Below are 21488 nucleotides of genomic sequence, written 5' to 3'. Positions count from 1 at the left end.
AAAAATCTGCTCTGCTGCTCTTGCTCACCCTCTCTCTGTTCTATTCACCCTCTCATTTGCTCAAGATAATCTGCCATCTGCTTGGAAATCAGCAAACATTACCGCTCTGCACAAAAAAGTTGCAAAAACAGATTTCTGCAATGACAAACTAATCAGCCTTCTCCCAATCATCAGCAAGGTTATGGAATCCATCATCGCTTCTGCCATTAAATCCTTCCTCTTCTCCAATGGCTTGATTTACGATCATCAATTTTGATTCAGACCAGGTCACTCTACCCTGGACATGCTGCTTCTGCTTTCCCAACAATGGATGGAGGTCCTAAATGCCAAACATCAGATCAGTGCCATATCCTTGGACATATCACGAGCTTTCAATACGGTCTGGCTTCCTGAACTGCTCACCAAACTCTCTTCTTATGGTATCCAAGGGAATCTCCACTCATGACTCGTGGACTTCCTCTCCTGTCACAGTCAACACATGGCTCTTAATGGAATTCTCTCAACTCCTTTTCCCGTCCAGGCTGGAGTTCCTCAAGGCAGTGTTCTGGGCCCTGTTCTTTTTCTGGTTTTCATCAATGATCTTTCTGGAAACTCCTCTTTATCTCTTTGCTGATGACTCCACCCTCTGCCGTACCATCTCTCATCCCTCTGATCAGCAAGCAACAGCCTCTTCACTCTCTGCAGACCTAGATAAAATCACAATCTGGTCAAACACTTGGAATATGTCTTTCAATCCTGACAAATCTCATGCTCTCACTATGTCTCTCCGAAAGGATCATCTGCAAAACCCCCCATCTACTTTCTCAACAATCCTCTTGAAGAAGTCCTTTCATCAAGCTCTTGGGCCTCACTATCTGCCATGATCTTTCCTGGGAAAGCCACATCTCCAATTTGGCCTCCAAAGCCAGTCGCCGACTGGGCATCCTCCGTCATGCAAAGTCCTTCCTTGGCACACCTGAGCTTCTAACCTCTTACAAAGCTTTCATCTGCAGTCTAACGGAGTACTGTTTTCCCCTCTGGGGTGGTGCTCCTGCCTCACACCAAGCTCAACTTCACGCTCAGAAAACCAAAGCTTTTAGGATCATTGGTATCTCACGTGATGAAGCTGAGTCTTTGGGTCTCTCACTCTCTCAACAGAGGGAGGTCAGTGGTCTTTCTATCTTCTTGTCTCTGTTCCCCACTATTTTGTGCTTACCTCTCCCACCCCTCTTGTCTCCTTCCTTGTTATATGAACTGTGTATTGGCTCTTACATGAGCCTCGACATGGTATTAAAAAAAAGTCAGATTATAAAAAAGTAAAGAAGAGGTTAAACGATGGTACCGATATTTTTTATGTTCATCAAGCCAAATGTGTGTTGATTGAGGGACAGCACAGGGAGATGAAGTGGGAGACAGCACAGGGAGATTTTCAGGCAGTTATTTTCCTTAAACATTTGGACAAGAACAGTCAGGGGGATTAAGAGTAGCTGAGATAATCTATGTGGGAGGGGAGGAAGGACTTTGAGAGGAGATCCAGGCAGGGGTGGAAGAAGTAAGGAAAGAGATCGAAAGCTAAGAGAATATAAAGCTCTCGGAGCAGCCAATGTGCATCCAAGAGTATTGAAGGAGGTGGCAGAGCAATAATCATGATGTTAACAGATATCTGTAACAGCTCATTGGAATCATGGCAGGTAATGGAGGATTGGAGAGCAGCACATGTAACACCATTATTCAAGCAAGGATCCAGAGAGAAATTAAAGAACAATAGACCAGGTAGTTTAACTTCAGTTGTGGGAAAGATGTTAGAAACATTATTTATGGATCAGATGAGGAACTTTTTCAAAAAATTTAAACTTAAATATCGAGCATGGATTCACTACAAGGAGGTTATGTTTCATCGATTTATCGGAGTTTTATGAAGCAGTTTATTGGATGGATGAGGAAATGCAGTGGATGTAATACATCTTGACTTTCAGAAGGTATTTGATAAGGTACCACATGTAAGGTTGCTCGCTAAGTTTCGGTCATGTGGAGTGACTTTGTGATCGTGAGCTAAGACATAGACAAGAGTGGTTGTGAGTGGGAGAATTTCTAATCCTGACCCAGCTATAAACTGTCATCCCGGTGTTTCACAGGCAGGGTAATTCATCAATGCATGTGCTGTCCCTCGGAAAAAAAAACATTAAACTGGACATCTGTGTGTCCCATCTGCCCGCATTCGTTGGTGGATATTAACGATCCCGTGGTGTTCTTCGCGAAGAGTGGACGAGCTTTCACTGGTAGCATGAACAAATTTAAAATTCCTGCCCTAGCTTACAGGGGGCATCGATTGCATCAGCAGTACATCCATGCCCTCAGCCAATGATGCTACCCTGCAGCCTTGTGCTGCATACGAAAGAATGGGAGAATGTCTGGCTGAGAAGTTGTAATTAATGGAATATCTCAGGGATCAGTAATAGGACGATTGTTATTTATACATTTGATCATTTTGTTGGACAGTTGGATTAAGATTAGGCTTTCCAAATTTGCAGATGAAACAAATCTTGGAGGTAAGGTAGATAACAGAGAGGGCGGTGTGAGTTTTTCAATGACATTGTTTATGATGTTCTCCTTCACCAATGGACCGTGAATGCTACATGAAGAATGAATGGGGAATTATGGGCAATCTTGAAGCGTGTGACACAGGAGAAGGATCTGGGGGTGGTAATAGATATGGGCGAGAGGCAAATTGGGGTAACCAGACAGGACAGTGCCAGGCAGATAAAAATAAAACTAAGGGGGTTTATGGATTAAATCGATAGGATGTTGATAGAGGTATGCTATAATCGCCGTGGAAAGCAAGGCAAAGCTGATGTTTCAGGTCTTAACCCTTCGTCGAAGCCAAAAAGGAGTAATACAGTTTTAATAGGTTGGATTCACAGGGGGACAAGTTATAAATCCAAAGAAGTAGTATCCACACTACAAGAATTTAGTGAGGCATTCTCTAGTCTAGAATATTGTGGACAGTTTTGGTCACCACATCGAAGGAACGTTTCAGGGTAGGTTTCAGCATAGAGTGACTATAAATTGATTCCAGCATTGCCTAGACAAATGTATGAGGATCGAATAAAGGAGACAGATCTTGTACATTAGAAAAGAGGCGATCATGATGGGATGCGATGGAGACGTTTTAAGATAATGAAAGTTATAAACAAAATAGGTGGACAAGAGTTTTTAAACACAATTGCCAGTGACTGGAACAGGAGCCACAGTCTGACATAAAGAGGAGAATAAGGCTGGTAGGATCCCTGGAAAGGTAGTGGTAGCAGAAATAGTACATAGGTTTCAACTGAAATTAAATGGGTACAAGTAATAAAAAATATTTTAAACCAGAAGGGCACTTGGTAGAGTGCATACCTCCACCTCCACCACACAATGCCTGATCCAGTAGAACATATCAGGCCCAATAAATGTTTGAAATATCATGCTATATATCGTTTTTAGCCCTACCTCTGAATGGTGCAGACTCACTTTAGATATTAAAAAAAAATCTCGTATCCAAATATGGATCTTCACCAAAATTGAATCAATTCGTTCTTGTCACACACCCAACATATCCACCAAGTTTCATCCAAATCCGTCCACAACGCTTTGAGATATCATGCTATACATCATTTTTGGCCTTATCTCTCAATGGTGAAGAATCATTTTAAAAAAAATTATAGGAACAGCATCGTCATCAAAATCTAATCAATTCGTTCTTGGCACACACTCAACCCGGCCACCCAATTTCATCCGAATCCGTCCATAACTTTTTTTAGATATTCTGCACACAAACAAAGAAACAAATAAACAAGACGGATATCGTGCAGAGCACGATACTTGCAAATCCCATGAAACAAATTTGACCATAAAGATAATTGGTGGTTGAATTCAGTTACCTAAATATACAAATCCTTTTAAAATTTCAAGTCAATCAGATGAAAATTGAGGATTTTAGAAATATGACAAAGTGTTGACCTTTGACCTCAAGTACAATAGGTTTCTTGCTCATGATAAACTCTACCAAGTAGTGAAGTTTCGTGAAGATCGGTTTAAAATTGTAACTTGTAGGCGGTTGAGACAGATAGACAGACAAACAAAAAAAAAAGACGTCGTGCAGAGCACGATACTTACAAGCAAAATCCACCCCCCTCTCCAAAAGTTGCCATGGATACATCAAATTGTCCATTTCATCGAGATAAAAATTCACAATCTTAGTCAAAGTTCAGGTCAATTGGATGAAAACTGATTATTTTTCAGATTGAAATTTCAGACGTTTTAACCTCAAAAATAGTTGTTTCCCCAATTCAGTGATGGACTATGCAAATCCTGTTCAACTTTCAAGTTTGTAGGATGTAAATTGACGATTTTTCAGTTGAAAATTGATGTTGGAAAAGAAAAAGCAACATCCACAGGAAATGCACCGAATGATAATTGATGAAGAGAAAAGGAGAAAATATCTCACAAAAACGCCGAACTTCGTATGCCCAGGCCCGGATAGCATTCCAAACTTCTGGCTGAAGCAACTGCATGCTCGCCACCATCACTACGCTCAAGCATTTAACGAACTCATCCAAGGGAAACAGCCAATGGATGAATGGTTCACAGAAGGCAACACTCTTTTAATCTTGGACTCTGAAGAAACCCATCAACCCAACAAATATAGACCAACAACATACAAACTTTTAACAGGTATAATCACCGATGCAGTTCATGATCAACTCACTAAACAAGCAGCTTTAGAGGCAGAACAGAAAGGATGTAAGAGAGGATGCTATGGAACAACAGACCATTTCTTGGAAAGCAAAACCATACTCAAAAACTGCTAGCTCCGACAAGCCAACTTACCCACAGCCTGGATAGATTACAAAAAAAGCCATTGATAGTGTCCCACATTAATGGATTATAAAATGCATGCAAGAATACAAAATTGATCCCCAAATAGTCATTTCCTCAACCTCAACCCTAACCCTTTCCTCAACCTTCGTCTTCAGCCCACCTCCCTTTCCTCAACCTTCGTCTTCAGCCCACCTCCCTTTCCTCAACCTTTTTCTTCATCCCCCTCCCTTTCCTCAACCTTCGTCTTCAGCCCCCTCCCTTTCCTCAACCTTCTTCTTCAGTTCCCTCCCTTTCCTCAACCTTCTTCTTCAGTTCCTCCCTTTCCTCAAGCCTTTTTTTTCAGCCCCCTCCCTTTCCTCAACCTTCATCTTCAGCCCCTCCCGAGCCTCAACCTTTTTTTTTCAGCCCCTCCCTTTCCTCAACCTTCGTCTTCAGCGCCCTTCCTTTCCTCAACCTTCTTCTTCAGCCCCCTCCCTTTCCTCAACCTTCTTCTTCACCCCCCTCCCTTTCCTCAACCTTCTTCTTCAGCCCCCTCCCTTTCCTCAACCTTTTTTTTTCAGCCCCTCCCTTTCCTCAACCTTCGTCTTCAGCCCCCCTCCCTTTCCTCAACTTTCTTTTTCAGCCCTCCTCCCTTTCCTCAACATTTTTCTTCATCCCCTTCCTTTTCCTCAACCTTCTTCTTCAGTTCCCTCCCTTTCCTCAACCTTTTTTTTCAGCCCCTTCCTTTCCTCAACCTTTTTCTTCATCCCCTCCCTTTCCTCAACCATCTTCTTCAGCCCCTCCCTTTCCTCAACCTTCTTCTTTGGTTTCCTCCCTTTCCTCAACCTTCTTCTTTAGTTTCCTCCCTTTCCTCAACCTTTTTTTTCAGCCCCTCCCTTTCCTCAACCTTTTTCTTCATCCCCCCTCCCTTTCCTCCACCTGCTTCTTCATCCTCCTCCCTTTCCTCATCCTTCTTCTTCAGCCCCATCCCTTTCCTCAACCTTTTTTTTCAGCCCCCTCCCTTTCCTCAACCTTCTTTTTCAGCCCTCCTCCCTTTCCTCAACATTTTTCTTCATCCCCTTCCTTTTCCTCAACCTTCTTCTTCAGTTCCCACCCTTTTCTCAACCTTCTTCTTCAGTTCCCTCCCTTTCCTCAACCTTCTTCTTCAGTTCCCTCCCTTTCCTCAACCTTCTTCAGTTGCCTCCCTTTCCTCAACCTTTTTTTTCAGCCCCTCCCTTTCCTCAACCTTCTTTTTCAGCCCCTCCCTTTCCTCAACCTTCTTCTTCAGCCACCCTCCCTTCCCTCAACCTTTTTCTTCATCCCCCTCCCTTTCCTCAACCTTCTTCTTCAGTTCCCTCCCTTTCCTCAACCTTCTTCTTCAGCCCCCTCCCTTTCCTCAACCTTCTTCTTCAGCCCCCTCCCTTTCCTCAACCTTCTTCTTCAGCCCCTCCCTTTCCTCAACCTTTTTTTTCAGCCCCTCCCTTTACACAACCCTGGTCTTCACCCCCCCTCGCTTTCCTCAACCTTCTTCTTCAGTTCCCTCCCTTTCCTCAACCTTCTTCTTCAGTTCCCTCCCTTTCCTCAGCCTTCTTCATCAGTTCCCTCCCTTTCCTCAACCTTCTTCTTCAGTTCCCTCCCTTTCCTCAACCTTCTTCTTCAGCCCCCTCCCTTTCCTCAAATTTCTTCTTCAGCCCCCCTCCCTTTCCTCAAATTTCTTCTTCAGCCCCCCTCCCTTTCCTCAACCTTCTTCTTCAGTTCCCTCCCTTTCCTCAACCTTCTTTTTCAGCCCTCCTCCCTTTCCTCAACATTTTTCTTCATCCCCTTCCTTTTCCTCAACCTTCTTCTTCAGTTCCCACCCTTTTCTCAACCTTCTTCTTCAGTTCCCTCCCTTTCCTCAACCTTCTTCTTCAGTTCCCTCCCTTTCCTCAACCTTCTTCTTCAGTTGCCTCCCTTTCCTCAACCTTTATTTTTCAGGCGCTCCCTTTCCTCAACCTTCTTCTTCAGTTCCTCCCTTTCCTCAAGCCTTTTTTTTCAGCCCCCTCCCTTTCCTCAACCTTCATCTTCAGCCCCTCCCTATCCTCAACCTTTTTTTTTCAGCCCCTCCCTTTCCTCAACCTTCGTCTTCAGCCCCCTCACTTTCCTCAACCTTCTTCTTCAGCCCCCTCCCTTTCCTCAACCTTCTTCTGCAGTTGCCTCCCTTTCCTCAACCTTTTTTTTCAGCCCCTCCCTTTCCTCAACCTTCGTCTTCAGCCCCCTCCCTTTCCTCAACCTTCTTCTTCAGCCCCCTCCCTTTCCTCAACCTTCTTCTTCAGCCCCTCCCTATCCTCAACCTTTTTTTTTCAGCCCCTCCCTTTCCTCAACCTTCGTCTTCAGCCCCCTCCCTTTCCTCAACCTTCATCTTCAGCCCCTCCCTTTCCTCAACCTTTTTTTTTCAGCCCCCTCCCTTTCCTCAACCTTCGTCTTCAGCCCCCTCCCTTTCCTCAACCTTCTTCTTCAGTTCCCTCCCTTTCCTCAACCTTTTTTTTCAGCCCCCTCCCTTTCCTCAACCTTCTTCTTCAGTTCCCTCCCTTTCCTCAACCTTCTTCTTCAGCCCCCTCCCTTTCCTCAACCGTCATCTTCAGCCCCTCCGTATCCTCAACCTTTTTTTTTCAGCCCCTCCCTTTCCTCAACCTTCGTCTTCAGCCCCCTCCCTTTCCTCAACCTTCTTCTTCAGTTCCCTCCCTTTCCTCAACCTTTTTTTTCAGCCCCCTCCCTTTCCTCAACCTTCTTCTTCAGTTCCCTCCCTTTCCTCAACCTTCTTCTTCAGTTGCCTCCCTTTCCTCAACCTTTTTTTTCAGCCCCTCGCTTTCCTTAACCTTTTTCTTCATCCCCCCTCCCTTTCCTCAACCTTCTTCTTCATCCTCCTCCCTTTCCTCAACCTTCTTCTTCAGTTCCCTCCCTTTCCTCAAATTTCTTCTTCCTCCCCCCTCCCTTTCCTCCACCTTCTTCTTCAGTTCCCTCCTTTTCCTCAACCTTCTTCTTCAGCCCCCTCCCTTTCCTCAACCTTCTTCTTCAGTTCCCTCCCTTTCCTCAACCTTCTTCTTCAGTTCCTCCCTTTCCTCAAGCCTTTTTTTTCAGCCCCCTCACTTTCCTCATCCTTCATCTTCAGCCCCTCCCTATCCTCAACCTTTTTTTTTCAGCCCCTCCCTTTCCTCAATCTTCGTCTTCAGCCCCCTCCCTTTCCTCACCCTTCTTCTTCACCCCCCTCCCTTTCCTCAACCTTCTTCTTCATCCCGCTCCCTTTCCTCAACCTTGTTCTTCAGCCCCCTCCCTTTCCTCAACCTTCATCTTCAGCCCCTCCCTTTCCTCAACCTTTTTTCAGCCCCTCCCTTTCCTCAACCTTCGTCTTCAGCCCCCTCCCTTTCCTCAACCTTCATCTTCAGCCCCTCCCTTTCCTCAACCTTCTTCTTCAGTTCCCTCCCTTTCCTCAACCTTCTTCTTCAGCCCCCCTCCCTTTCCTCAAATTTCTTCTTCAGCCCCCCTCCCTTTCCTCACTTTTCTTCTTCTGCCCCCCTCCCTTTCCTCAACCTTCTTCTTCAGTTCCCTCCCTTTCCTCAATCTTCTTTTTCAGCCCTCCTCCCTTTCCTCAACATTTTTCTTCATCCCCTCCCTTTTCTCAACCTTCTTCTTCAGTTCCCTCCCTTTCCTCAACCTTCTTCTTCAGTTCCCTCCCTTTCCTCAACCTTCTTCTTCAGTTGCCTCCCTTTCCTCAACCTTTTTTTTCAGCTCCTCCCTTTCCTCAACCTTCTTCTTCAGCCCCTCCCTTTCCTCAAGCCTTTTTTTTCATCCCCCTCCCTTTCCTCCACCTTCATCTTCAGCCCCTCCCTTTCCTCAACCTTCGTCTTCAGCCCCCTCCCTTTCCTCAACCTTCTTCTTCAGCCCCTCCCTTTCCTCAAGCCTTTTTTTTCAGCCCCCTCCCTTTCCTCAACCTTCATCTTCAGCCCCTCCGTATCCTCAACCTTTTTTTTTCAGCCCCTCCCTTTCCTCAACCTTCGTCTTCAGCCCCCTCCCTTTCCTCAACCTTCTTCTTCAGTTCCCTCCCTTTCCTCAACCTTTTTTTTCAGCCCCTCCCTTTCCTCAACCTTCTTCTTCAGTTCCCTCCCTTTCCTCAACCTTTTTTTTCAGCCCCCCTCCCTTTCCTCAACCTTTTTTTTCAGCCCCCTCCCTTTCCTCAACCTTCTTCTTGAGTTCCCTCCCTTTCCTCAACCTTTTTCTTCATCCCCCCTCCCTTTTTCAACCCATTGCGTACGTAATAAAGCCATGGCTCGTGACGATCTGAGATTAGACACCGTTGTTTATTGTAACGAACTCCCCTGATGTGTTTCCCGTGTGATGCGAAACAAAATGTTTCGGTGACAAATCGATCGTCATTCCCGCCCTTTTGATAACAAGAACCACGTGATCACGTCGAGGCGGTCACGCGCGGTTAGCGCACCTGGGCTGAGAGAAACTGACGTCACCGTTGCAAACGTCCGACGCAACGAATAATTACCCACGCACGAGGTCATGAATACAGTACGGAGCGCGTGCGGAGTGCGACCGGCGCACGCTGAAATCGTCAGGAGAGGATTGGAACGAGGTGGGAAAATCAACAAGATTCACAAGAAACAAAATATTAATAATAAAGTGAAGAGGAAGAAGAGGTTTAGAGGCGGAGCTACTCGTACTGAAAATCTGTGGATCGTTGATGGTCGGAGATCCGTGACGTCCTGAGCTTGTCCTCCAAGCATTTGCACCGCATTCACGTCTCGTCCGGCTCGACCTCACCGATTTACCATCGGTCTCCTTCCTCCGGATCACCGCCGAGGAAGCTCGGCCGTAGGGAATCCCGCCATCTTCGGGAACTGCGAGGAACGCGGCGTGCGCATTGAGTGACGGCGCGTGCGCCGCGTGCGGTGCCTCTCTGAGGTAACGTCCGGGTGTTTCGTGCTCGTGGTGCTCGTGGTCGCGCTCGCGCTCGTTTCGCAGCCACTGGCTCGATGGCCATTGCTTCGATTTCCGTGTCTCGTCGTCGTTCTGCAATCCTGTGGGTACCATGAAGCTCTCTCCCGCCAAGCTAAAAGGTCCCATGGCCACGAGCCGCTCGATGTTTCGTGCGCGGGACCCTCTGACCGTCCGTTAAGGGTCTTGTGCGCCGTGTTCGACCGGGTTTTTGAGCAGCGGGTTTCCTCCTGCCTTTTGTTCGGTCGCGTTACTGGGAAAATCCCCGATGGAGGCACGTCCGTTGATCGCCGTCACCCCCCATCGGATCCCCAACACTCGTTTAATCGTTTGTCGTCACGACCGGTCGTCGTAGTATCGGTGTGTGGAGGCGCGCACGCAGGGAGTTTCCCCACCGAGGAGAATGGGAGGAGTCGGAGCTTGACCTTTGACCTTTTGTACATGACCGTGCGGTGGACTTTGTTTTCCCAACGGCGGGTTAAAATGACCGCGCGGTCTCCAGAGATCTGATTGCCCTTCGGGGGTTTTGTAACTACGTGGGATTCCGTCTGTGCTCGTTTTCCCTCCCAACTGTCTCGCAGGTCTCGACTGTTCGAGCTTTGATGTGTTGGAGTTAAACTAGTCTCGTCTAGTCTTCGCTAGTTTAACTGTGCTTTGTGACGTTTTTAAAATTGACCTTTACATTCGGTGCTGTGATTATTTTTTTTTTGATTTATTTTTTCGAGTTTAATTCATTTATCGCTTTCTTGCAAAGCTCATTTTGAGCTCCTTCGAGCCTTGTGAAAGGGAAGATTGACGTTTAATTACCTCCATGAACAGATTGAAGTGAAACTGTCAAAAAGCACCGAATTCGATGTAAACTTGAACTTTGCTTCGCTCAGAGTTACGTGATTAACTTCACTTGGACTCGTAACTTCTTTTAATGACGTGTCCAGTTACCTCGTCCCACCCAAGGTGAAGGACGTTGTTTTCATCCCTTTTTTGTCTGTGTACAGGACATCTTAAAACCTTGTGGACGGGTTCGGTTTGTGACGACGAACTGATTAGATTTTGGGGAAGATTCGAATCCTGATCTGACTACTAGAATTTTTAAAGAATAAAATGATTCTTCACCATTGATTGGGCCAAAAACGATACAGTCCTGTATAGGCACAGTGGTTCTCAACCTTTTTTTGCCCTATGAACCTTTTTCACCATATGTCAGAATGTCACTCCCCCATTCCAATATTGTCTGACTCAAAAGGTGCATTCCAAATAATATTGAATTAAAAAAAAAATAATTTCTCCATTAGGACATGTACGTTTACTTGGATTATTTTTATAGTGGAGTTTTACAAATCAAATAGCAATAGAAAATGTTGATGGATTTAAAAAAAAAAGTTGAATGAAAGTAGTTGTTGTGTATCTGTATCCACAATGTAAAAATAAAAAAGTCTGTACAATTTTAAAACATTTATTGAACAAACAAATTATATGTGCTGGCACAGCAGATCCTGGACAGACAAATTTACTCTCGATCTCTCCAGTGCTGACACATATGATCTGTTTGTTCAATAAATTTTTTAAAATACTACTGACGTGTATCTGTATCTACAATTGGCGAGCCAGGCAGGAGATCCTGGACAGACAAATTTACTCCAGATCTCTCGGTATAACCGGAGAATCTTCGTCTTTTATATCGTTTCCAGTAAGGCAGTTTTTTTTATTTATTTTTTTAAATTATTTGCTGACGCCAGCTCGCCCGGTCTTGACAATTTCCAGGTGAACCTTATCTTTGGTCTCCTTTCACAGCTCCTGCTTAAATGGTTGGAACACTTCAAACCCAGACATTAATTGCACAGAATGCTAGAATGATGTCAAATGCCAACCCTAATGGCCATTAAAACAAGTTTCCATCTTATGTAGGTTAAAAATCAGTCTGCTTCTCCCAAAACTGGGAAGATATATTATGTTGAAGCGACCAGAGCTTCGTGAATACATCTGGACACCTTCTCAAACCCACATTCCAACTTGTAAGTGTCTGTTTTAAAAATTCCTTCAGATAGCTTTTAAAATGATAGGCAATTTTTCTTGTATTCAACTTACTGGCAAAGTTCAACATGTTTACACATTTAATATACAGGTGATCTTTCCATACAGAGGACAAATATAATTATGTTAATTCCAAATGGATACATACTTTAAAAGAATCATATCATATTTGAGTACATTTTACTTCAGGTCTTACATTTTCATTTTAATACAAAGTTGTAATAATCAATTTATTTATTTTATCACCCCAAATCCATCGTGATAAAATGTTTCTACAACATTCATAACTAATTACTTGACAGACTAAAGTTGCTGAAGCATACTTCAATAAACAGAAAGTTTAATGGAATGCCAGGGTATTGTAATTCGTTTTATTTTGATGAAGATTACAGTCAATGAGAAATCTGTGATTGTTGTTTTTTTTTTTTTTCTTCACCAATTCTTGGATACGTGGAGGAGTGCTTGAAAGGGCACACCGCAGGTTATTTTCAATCTCCAATCAACTTCGCTGCTTCGTTTTCATGTGCAACAGAGTTGAAAAGCCTGACTCGCAAAGATATGTCGACACGAATGGAAGCAATGCATGGATAGCTTTCTGCCACTTTTGGGTAGGAATCGCACATCAAGGGCCAAAATTCTGTGATTGATTTCTCATCGAACATATGTCTTGCTCTTGAATCAGTCTTCAGCTCCAGAAATTCATCTTGACAATCAGGAACTTTTTCAACTGACGATTGAAATGGATTTCACACTAACTCCAACTCATCACTGAGTTGAGGAAAATATCGGCTGAATTCATTTTTCAGTGCTGTCAAATGCTGCAAAATTTCATTTTTGCAAATTCTGGAAGCACTTGGTCTTCACCACCAGCAACAAGAATTGATGACAGTTTCTCAAACATTGCAACATTTTTGATCTTGACCTTTCTCTTCCAATTTTCCAGTTTGCTCATGAAAGCTTTCAAGGAATCTGAATTTTATGATGTTTGTATTCCTTCCTTTCATCTGAAGATTCAGTTTATTCAGCTGCTCAAAAATGTCAACCAAATAGGCAAGGTGCATGATCCATTCCTCATCATCCAGCCAGGCAAAAAATTCCATCTTACCCTGAACTTCAAAAAATAATTTGAGCTCGTCTCTATGCTCAAATACTCGCTCAGTTACATTTCCTCTTGAAAGCCATCGAACATTTGTGTGAAAAAGAAGCAAATGATGGCCAGCTTCCATGTCAATACATAACTGCTTGAAAAGTTGAGTTGAGAGCTCCTCCTTTGACAATTTATTATTTGAATTTTGATCCAAAACCTTCCCCAGTGGAGCTGGAAGTGTTTTTGAGGCCAGTGCCTGACGATGGATTGTACAATGAATGCCTTCCACTTTTGGAGCTTGCTTTTTCACACAAACTTGAAATCCAGATTTTGTCCCCAACATAGCTGGTGCTCCATCTGCACAGCACCCACAGACATTATCCCACAAAAGATTTTCTGATTCAAAGAAAGATGAAACTTTTTCCAAAATATCTGAGGCCTTGGTCGTTACTTCAAGAGGAGAACAAAAGAGAAACTTCTATTTTAATGAACCTGGGTGAACATATCTTGCAAACACCAGCAACTGGGAACACGATGCCACATCAGTAAATTCATCAAGTTGAATTGAATACAAGCCAAATGCTGCAGACTTGATCTCCTGCACAACTTGATCCTTGATGTCAACGGCCATGTTGCTGATCCTCCTTTGAACAGTACTGTTTGATAGTGAAACTGCTGCAAGTTTTTTTTTTTTTTTTTTTTTTTTTTTTCTCTCATCCATTTCCCAACACAATTTCCACCATTTTGAGAGTGCAAGGTTTGATCAAAGTTTCCCCAATTGTATGTGGGTTTTTTTTCTGCTTTGCTATCTCCAGTGCTATGACTTAAGCTTCAATAACCTTTTGGTTCATTTGTTGGAATGCCCCTGTTGAATCCAGCTTCATCTTTTTTTGAGAGCATTCCCATGACGTTCAAAAAAGCTTTTGTCCTTGTCCTTGTGTTGAGTATGAACATTCTGCAAATGTTGCTTCAACTTTGTAGGTTTCATAGCATCATTTGACAAAGCTTTGCTACAAATAACACATTGAGGCCTTTCTTCTCCATTGATGTGAATCCATATTGAATATATGAATCATCTTTTTTTTTTTTTTTGACATTGTGGGCTCCAAATTCTGTGAATAAAAAAACAAGAATAAGTCAAAGATAACTAAATGGAATAATTTCCACAGATAAAAAAGTGAAATATTTATCTTTATTTTTAATATAATCTGTTACATTCAATAAACTTTTTATTGAATGTCACATCAAATAAAAAACAAACCAGTTCTACAAATTGTACGTAATCTACAGGACATCACACCTTATTCAATAAAGTGTGATGTCCTGGAGATAATTTACAATTTGTAGAAAGATCAACAGTTCGAGTCTGCCAATCTATGGTCCCAATTCCACCCTGGTTGAGAACCCCTGGTATAGTATGATATATTTCAAAAATGTATAGGCCCCAATATGTTCTCGTGGATCAGGAATTCCATGGCAGAGGTATGCGCTCCACCGAGTGCCCTTCTAGTTTTGTATACGTATCTTTTCCTCAAAGTTACCATTTGATTTTTGTGCTCGCACCTTCTGCAACTCTGTGCCTCTTGTGTACCCCCCCAGGCCTGCCCTTGGCTTTCCTCGCGTGTCCCCCAGGCCCGCCCTTGGCTTTCCTCGCGTGTCCCCCAGGCCCGCCCTTGGCTTTCCTCGCGTGTCCCCCAGGCCCGCCCTTGGCTTTCCTCGCGTGTCCCCCAGGCCCGCCCTTGGCTTTCCTCGCGTGTCCCCCAGGCCCGCCCTTGGCTTTCCTCGCGTGTCCCCCAGGCCCGCCCTTGGCTTTCCTCGCGTGTCCCCCAGGCCCGCCCTTGGCTTTCCTCGCGTGTCCCCCAGGCCCGCCCTTGGCTTTCCTCGCGTGTCCCCCAGGCCCGCCCTTGGCTTTCCTCGCGTGTCCCCCAGGCCCGCCCTTGGCTTTCCTCGCGTGTCCCCAGGCCCGCCCTTGGCTTTCCTCGCGTGTCCCCCAGGCCCGCCCTTGGCTTTCCTCGCGTGTCCCCCAGGCCCGCCCTTGGCTTTCCTCGCGTGTCCCCAGGCCCGCCCTTGGCTTTCCTCGCGTGTCCCCCAGGCCCGCCCTTGGCTTTCCTCGCGTGTCCCCAGGCCCGCCCTTGGCTTTCCTCGCGTGTCCCCCAGGCCCGCCCTTGGCTTTCCTCGCGTGTCCCCCAGGCCCGCCCTTGGCTTTCCTCGCGTGTCCCCCAGGCCCGCCCTTGGCTTTCCTCGCGTGTCCCCCAGGCCCGCCCTTGGCTTTCCTCGCGTGTCCCCCAGGCCCGCCCTTGGCTTTCCTCGCGTGTCCCCCAGGCCCGCCCTTGGCTTTCCTCGCGTGTCCCCCAGGCCCGCCCTTGGCTTTCCTCGCGTGTCCCCAGGCCCGCCCTTGGCTTTCCTCGCGTGTCCCCCAGGCCCGCCCTTGGCTTTCCTCGCGTGTCCCCCAGGCCCGCCCTTGGCTTTCCTCGCGTGTCCCCCAGGCCCGCCCTTGGCTTTCCTCGCGTGTCCCCCAGGCCCGCCCTTGGCTTTCCTCGCGTGTCCCCCAGGCCCGCCCTTGGCTTTCCTCGCGTGTCCCCCAGGCCCGCCCTTGGCTTTCCTCGCGTGTCCCCCAGGCCCGCCCTTGGCTTTCCTCGCGTGTCCCCCAGGCCCGCCCTTGGCTTTCCTCGCGTGTCCCCCAGGCCCGCCCTTGGCTTTCCTCGCGTGTCCCCCAGGCCCGCCCTTGGCTTTCCTCGCGTGTCCCCCAGGCCCGCCCTTGGCTTTCCTCGCGTGTCCCCCAGGCCCGCCCTTGGCTTTCCTCGCGTGTCCCCCAGGCCCGCCCTTGGCTTTCCTCGCGTGTCCCCCAGGCCCGCCCTTGGCTTTCCTCGCGTGTCCCCCAGGCCCGCCCTTGGCTTTCCTCGCGTGTCCCCCAGGCCCGCCCTTGGCTTTCCTCGCGTGTCCCCCAGGCCCGCCCTTGGCTTTCTTTCTGCCTTTTTCTTTCTTTCTGCCTTTTTCTTTCTTTCTGCCTTTTTCTTTCTTTCTGCCTTTTTCTTTCTTTCTGCCTTTTTCTTTCTTTCTGCCTTTTTCTTTCTTTCTGCCTTTTTCTTTCTTTCTGCCTTTTTCTTTCTTTCTGCCTTTTTCTTTCTTTCTGCCTTTTTCTTTCTTTCTGCCTTTTTCTTTCTTTTTGCCTTTTTCTTTCTTTCTGCCTTTTTCTTTCTTTCTTTCTGCCTTTTTCTTTCTTTCTTTCTGCCTTTTTCTTTCTTTCTTTCTGCCTTTTTCTTTCTTTCTTTCTGCCTTTTTCTTTCTTTCTTTCTGCCTTTTTCTTTCTTTCTTTCTGCCTTTCTTTCTTTCTTTCTGCCTTTCTTTCTTTCTTTCTGCCTTTCTTTCTTTCTTTCTGCCTTTCTTTCTTTCTTTCTGCCTTTCTTTCTGCCTTTCTTTCTGCCTTTCTTTCTGCCTTTCTTTCTGCCTTTCTTTCTTTCTGCCTTTCTTTCTGCCTTTCTTTCTTTCTGCCTTTCTTTCTGCCTTTCTTTCTTTCTGCCTTTCTTTCTGCCTTTCTTTCTGTCTTTCTGCCTTTCTTTTTTTCTGCCTTTCTTTCTTTCTGCCTTTCTTTCTTTCTGCCTTTCTGCCTTTCTTTCTTTCTGCCTTTCTGCCTTTCTTTCTTTCTGCCTTTCTGCCTTTCTTTCTTTCTGCCTTTCTTCCTTTCTTTCTTTCTGCCTTTCTGCCTTTCTTTCTTTCTTTCTTTCTGCCTTTCTTTCTTTCTTTCTTTCTGCCTTTCTTTCTTTCTTTCTGCCTTTCTTTCTGCCTTTCTGCCTTTCTTTCTGCCTTTCTTTCTGCCTTTCTTTCTGCCTTTCTTTCTGCCTTTCTTTCTGCCTTTCTGCCTTTCTTTCTGCCTTTCTGCCTTTCTGCCTTTCTTTCTTTCTGCCTTTCTGCCTTTCTTTCTTTCTTTCTTTCTTTCTGCCTTTCTTTCTTTCTTTCTTTCTTTCTGCCTTTCTTTCTTTCTTTCTTTCTTTCTGCCTTTCTTTCTTTCTTTCTTTCTTTCTGCCTTTCTTTCTTTCTTTCTTTCTGCCTTTCTTTCTTTCTTTCTTTCTGCCTTTCTTTCTTTCTTTCTTTCTTTCTGCCTTTCTTTCTTTCTTTCTTTCTTTCTGCCTTTCTTTCTTTCTTTCTTTCTTTCTGCCTTTCTTTCTTTCTTTCTGCCTTTCTTTCTTTCTTTCTGCCTTTCTTTCTTCATATTTCCTCTTGCATGCCTTCGTGCATTGCCATGTGCCATTACAAGTTCATTTTCTTGTTAAATGTTTGAAGAATTTCAGATTATCAAGCTTTTGTATGAACTGTGCAATGCTGAAGATCCTTTCTCTTTCTGATCTTTCAGTACTGTTCCCTTACCTTTGCAGCAACACACGCTCCTGAATTCTCCATTAAAAGATGGCCACGATTCGGCGACAAGTTAAAAATATTGTGAACAAGTACTCTGAAGCAGAGGTGAAAGTGCGGGAAGCGACATCAAATGACCCTTGGGGCCCATCCACATCACTTATGTCGGAGATTTCTGATCTTACCTACAATGTACTTGCATTTGTGGAGATCATGACCATGATCTGGAAGCGCCTCAATGACCATGGTAAAAACTGGAGGCACGTCTACAAGGCTCTGACATTGCTTGAATATCTAGTCAAGACTGGAACAGCACGTATAGCACAGCAATGCAAAGAAAATATATTTGCAATCCAGACGCTTAAGGATTTCCAGTTTGTGGATCGTGATGGCAAGGACCAAGGCATCAATGTTCGTGAACGAGCAAAACAACTTGTGGTACTCTTGAAGGTGTGTTGTGATTTGTTCATTCAAAAGACAATCCCTTGGCTGTTTGAGATCTTTAAGCTATTTGATTATCTGTACTTTGTTTTGGTGCCCTTGCTCCAGTTGCAAGAAATTAGCAGCATTGAACATTTTTTTTTTTTGTGAATGCCTTATTTTGAGCTCCAAGCACAAAATCTTTACAGAATACTACTCTTATAATGCCTTTTATTTTTTGCATGTAATGTTATTTTCTGGCAATATTCACCCCCAAAGCTACCATGAATTAATTGTGCTCTGCCTCATGAGAAAGCTTCATGGTGGCTTTACGGTTGATGTGACTGGATTAGAATGTTCGTATCTCGAGTTTGAGCCATCGTCTACCATTGAATTAACACCAGGTGGGGTTGATTCAGCCTGTCATCCTTCCAAGGTTGACGAAATCGGTACCCAGCAACCATTGGAACCATACTCTGTGCAGAGCGTTGGTGCTGCTTAAGCAGTCTCCTTGGCTATTGGACACAATCCTGGATGGGTTGCCACTCCAACACATTAAGGCCTAAGTCACATTTGCTCTATGGCGGCCGTACGCCCTCTGAATTGACAAACGTGCAGCGGCCGCAGAGTTTCTGCGGTGGCCTCAGGGTGGCCCTACGCCGTTTGGTTATCTTTTACAGGCCGTGGAATTATAGCGCGGAGTTATAACTTTTTTCATTTCTACGTTCGCCATAGCAATTCGACAAGCCGAAACAAAAGAACTGATAAAAATAACCCACTCATTACCGTCCATCTGGCCGCACGTTCGCCTTGGGGCCCCCCTGCGGTCGCCTTGCGGGCACCTTGCGTCTGCCTTGAATTCTATGGCTGCCGTAGACTCACTAAGGTCACCGTGCGACAAATCAAAGACCGTATGGCACCCCCACGTTTTCGGTCTCCACAATTTATAAATACGCTGTGCGGCTCCCCAAAAAAAAAACATATGTGACTGCTACATTGTGTGACCGTGGAAATACTGCGGCCGCCCTATAATTGCTCGTGGCCGTAGATTTTGTAGACCCCACGGCCGCCGTGGCAAATGTGACTTAGGCCTAAACCAGCATGCTGGCACTCATTTTGCCAACCTCGGAAGGATGACAGGCAGAGTCAACCCCACCTGGTATTAATTCAACAGCCAAGCAGGATTTGAACTCTGGATCCTTGGGTCCCAAGCCCCTCCCCCCACCCAAATCGTAACCATTAAGCCAACACTAGGCATAAATGAGTACCAGTGTACTGGTAATAGAGAGCACAGCCCTGCACATAATGGGTAACCTTGTGATCGAATAGCCCACAATTATCCAGAAGCATTAAATGTCAAATCGGAGTTTCTCATGTTCCATGCTAGAAAGGGTGAGGGGGTTGGGTTGGGTCGGGTATGGTGGGGTGTAACAGCAGCACAACCAGTGATGAGACCTAGTTATTTGCTGAGAAGGCATTTGCAAATATTGAAATGTCTGTTGTTCCAACACTAGTTTAGTGGTAACTGTTCTCTCCTTGGTTTGATTGCCTTTGTGAACTGTAATGTTCTTAAAAGTCTGTTGCACAAGTCTTTACAGCTCTATATTATTTGCCTGACTGTCACACTCTTCACCCCCATTGTATTGCTGGATTTTGTTTTGACTGCAAGACCTACTCAAACAGTTTAAATATTGTTGCTCTGTAAATTGTAGAAAAGTTTGATCAGGTCCTTTTTTTCCCATTTTGTTTGAGAAGTTTCTACAATAGAATATGCTCACATATTTAGGTGAATGGGTCATTCGTTTACCCTACATACATTAAGTGAAAAGTGGGGTTAAGCAATTGGTTCATGCCTGTCTGTCTTGTTAGTATCATGGAACAGCTTATTTGATTTGAATGTTGTCATTTGAACACCAATCGGAGCATGAATAGAAAGGCAAGTCTGCCGTGTTACGGAATATTGGCTATGAATTTGTCCCAATCACACATGCACAGAGAGGAGTGTGATAATATTTTTACTGTGTGTCTGTCTGGTGGTTGAACAAAATTGAAAATCATTCCAAACAGGAAACTTTCTGTTTTTAGAGGCATCATAATGGACGCAAACAGGCATGAAGAACTAAATGAATGTTTGTTCAGGTGGTGTAATAGCCCTTGGAGAAAATGGTGGTAAAATCCGGAATTTATTTATGTTCACCTTTAAACCTCTTTAAATATTTATTTAAATTGAATTGCATATTTTGACTGAAGAACACCGGGAGTAGTGGCGTGCGCCTGTAATCCGGCTACTCGGAGGCTTGGGTTGGAGGATCGCTTGAGGACGAGAGTTCTGCACTGGACCGCGCTATGAGAGGGTGTAGCGCAGCCCGGAATCGTGGCGAAACCCAATCCTTATCCCTGTGTCGTAAGTGGCAACCAGGGTTGTGTCAGGAAGGGCATCCGGCATAAAACCTATGCCAAATCAGTATGCGGATCATAACGGATGATCCACTGTGGCGACCCCTAACAGGAGCAGCCGAAAGACGAACGACAACATTTTGACTGAAGAACACAAATCTCCTTCAGAATATTTCCAAAAACCATGCTTTGTGGCATATATGGGAGTGTGCACATCGACTGATGGCTATGTTTGATGCCGATTCACGATGTCATTCTGTGGTGATAAATCAAGTCTCCATGTCCTCAATTGCAACTCGATGTCATCTTATTACAGTGTATAAGACTGCTTCAGTGGTGCTAAACTTTTGGATTTTCTTTTTAGCAATCTTGATCATTATCTTATTAAAATTAAAGTACAGGAGGGCCTTGCCGTTTGTGGATTTCCTTTAAGTGAATTTATTGAGGCAACGTTTGTGGATTTATTCATCCAAATTAATTAACGTGGGCTGTTCACGTCACCCACTCGCTCTCCAACATCATCACCATCACATTTGAAAAACTTCATATGAAACCAGAAGGGTACTCGGTCGAGCACAAACCTCCGCCACGTAATGCCTGATCCACGAGAATATATCGTGCCCAATACATTTTTGAAATATCATGCTATACAGTACTATATAGATTTTGGCCCTGTCTCTCGATGGTGAAGAATCGCTTCAAAAATTAAATGATTCTCGTATCCGGATCTTCACCAAAATCGATTTGTCCTTGTCACACACCCAACATGTCCACCAAGTTTCATCTGGATCAGTCCCCAACTTTTTGAGATATTCTGCACACAAACAAACAGACATAAAGGGGTGAAAACATAACCTCCACCTTCGGAGGTGGAGGTAATCATAATTTTTATTGTTTTCCTGAAAATAAATAGCACAAGCATGTTGATCAAGGGTCGAGTTTGGCCAAATTTTAATGCTGAAGTCCCAAACCCTACTTTCCTCATTATCCCCCAAGTTTGCAGATTTACATTTCATGGTGGTTTTCAAGAACATAACCTCCATGAATGGTAAGGCCCTCCTGTATTGAACACTGCACAGGGTAGCGTGTGAAGTGAACTCTTACCTCCGACATCTGTGATTGACCGAGGTTATGGTTTCACCCTCTTTGTTTGCAGGATATCTCAAAAAGTTATGTCCATGGATTTGGATGACATTTTGTGGGCATGTTGGGTGTGACAAGGATGAATTTATTAGATTTTAGTGAAGATCTGGATACTAGAATTTTGTAAGTGATTCTCACCATTGAGAGATTGTGGGCAGATTATGACTTGGTGGATGAGTTGGGTCTGTGATGAGAACAAGCCGATTCGATTTTTGGTGAAAGTTCAAATGCAGATCTGGCCGATCTGTATGATTCATAA

General features: G+C 44.9%; 1 protein-coding gene and 1 long non-coding RNA gene across 7 annotated transcripts in view; one reads left to right on the top strand and one right to left on the bottom strand.

Moving 5' to 3' along the window:
• Positions 1-9712, bottom strand: part of LOC147034507 (uncharacterized) — a 36828-nt gene extending 27116 nt beyond the window's left edge. Inside the window, exon 1 of the long non-coding RNA XR_015059081.1 lies at positions 9525-9712. This is a non-coding gene — a long non-coding RNA (uncharacterized LOC147034507). The remainder of the gene's footprint in view (positions 1-9524) is intronic.
• The window catches only part of LOC147034506 (epsin-2-like), a 118109-nt gene continuing 105933 nt past the window's right edge, over positions 9313-21488 (top strand). For 4 of the 6 annotated variants that reach the window (XR_015059074.1, XM_085884518.1, XM_085884494.1 and 1 more), the window contains exons 1-2: positions 9537-9765; positions 17290-17719. Coding sequence is in view for 5 of the 6 variants with exons in the window: in XM_085884518.1 (XP_085740644.1) it covers positions 17321-17719 (399 nt within the window). In the remaining variant the exon portion in view is untranslated. Of the gene's footprint in view, positions 9437-9536; positions 9766-9792; positions 9884-17289; positions 17720-21488 lie in introns of those variants that run through there. The other 2 variants (XM_085884510.1, XM_085884505.1) reach the window with 2 other exon arrangements.

This window comes from Eptatretus burgeri, chromosome 1 (assembly GCF_056783735.1).
Source record: "Eptatretus burgeri isolate ZD-2024b chromosome 1, Ebu_testis_v1, whole genome shotgun sequence".
In the NCBI taxonomy this organism is placed as follows: domain Eukaryota; kingdom Metazoa; phylum Chordata; class Myxini; order Myxiniformes; family Myxinidae; genus Eptatretus; species Eptatretus burgeri.
Note: the sequence above shows the minus strand (reverse complement) of the source record. Positions and strands in the feature narration are given on the sequence as shown.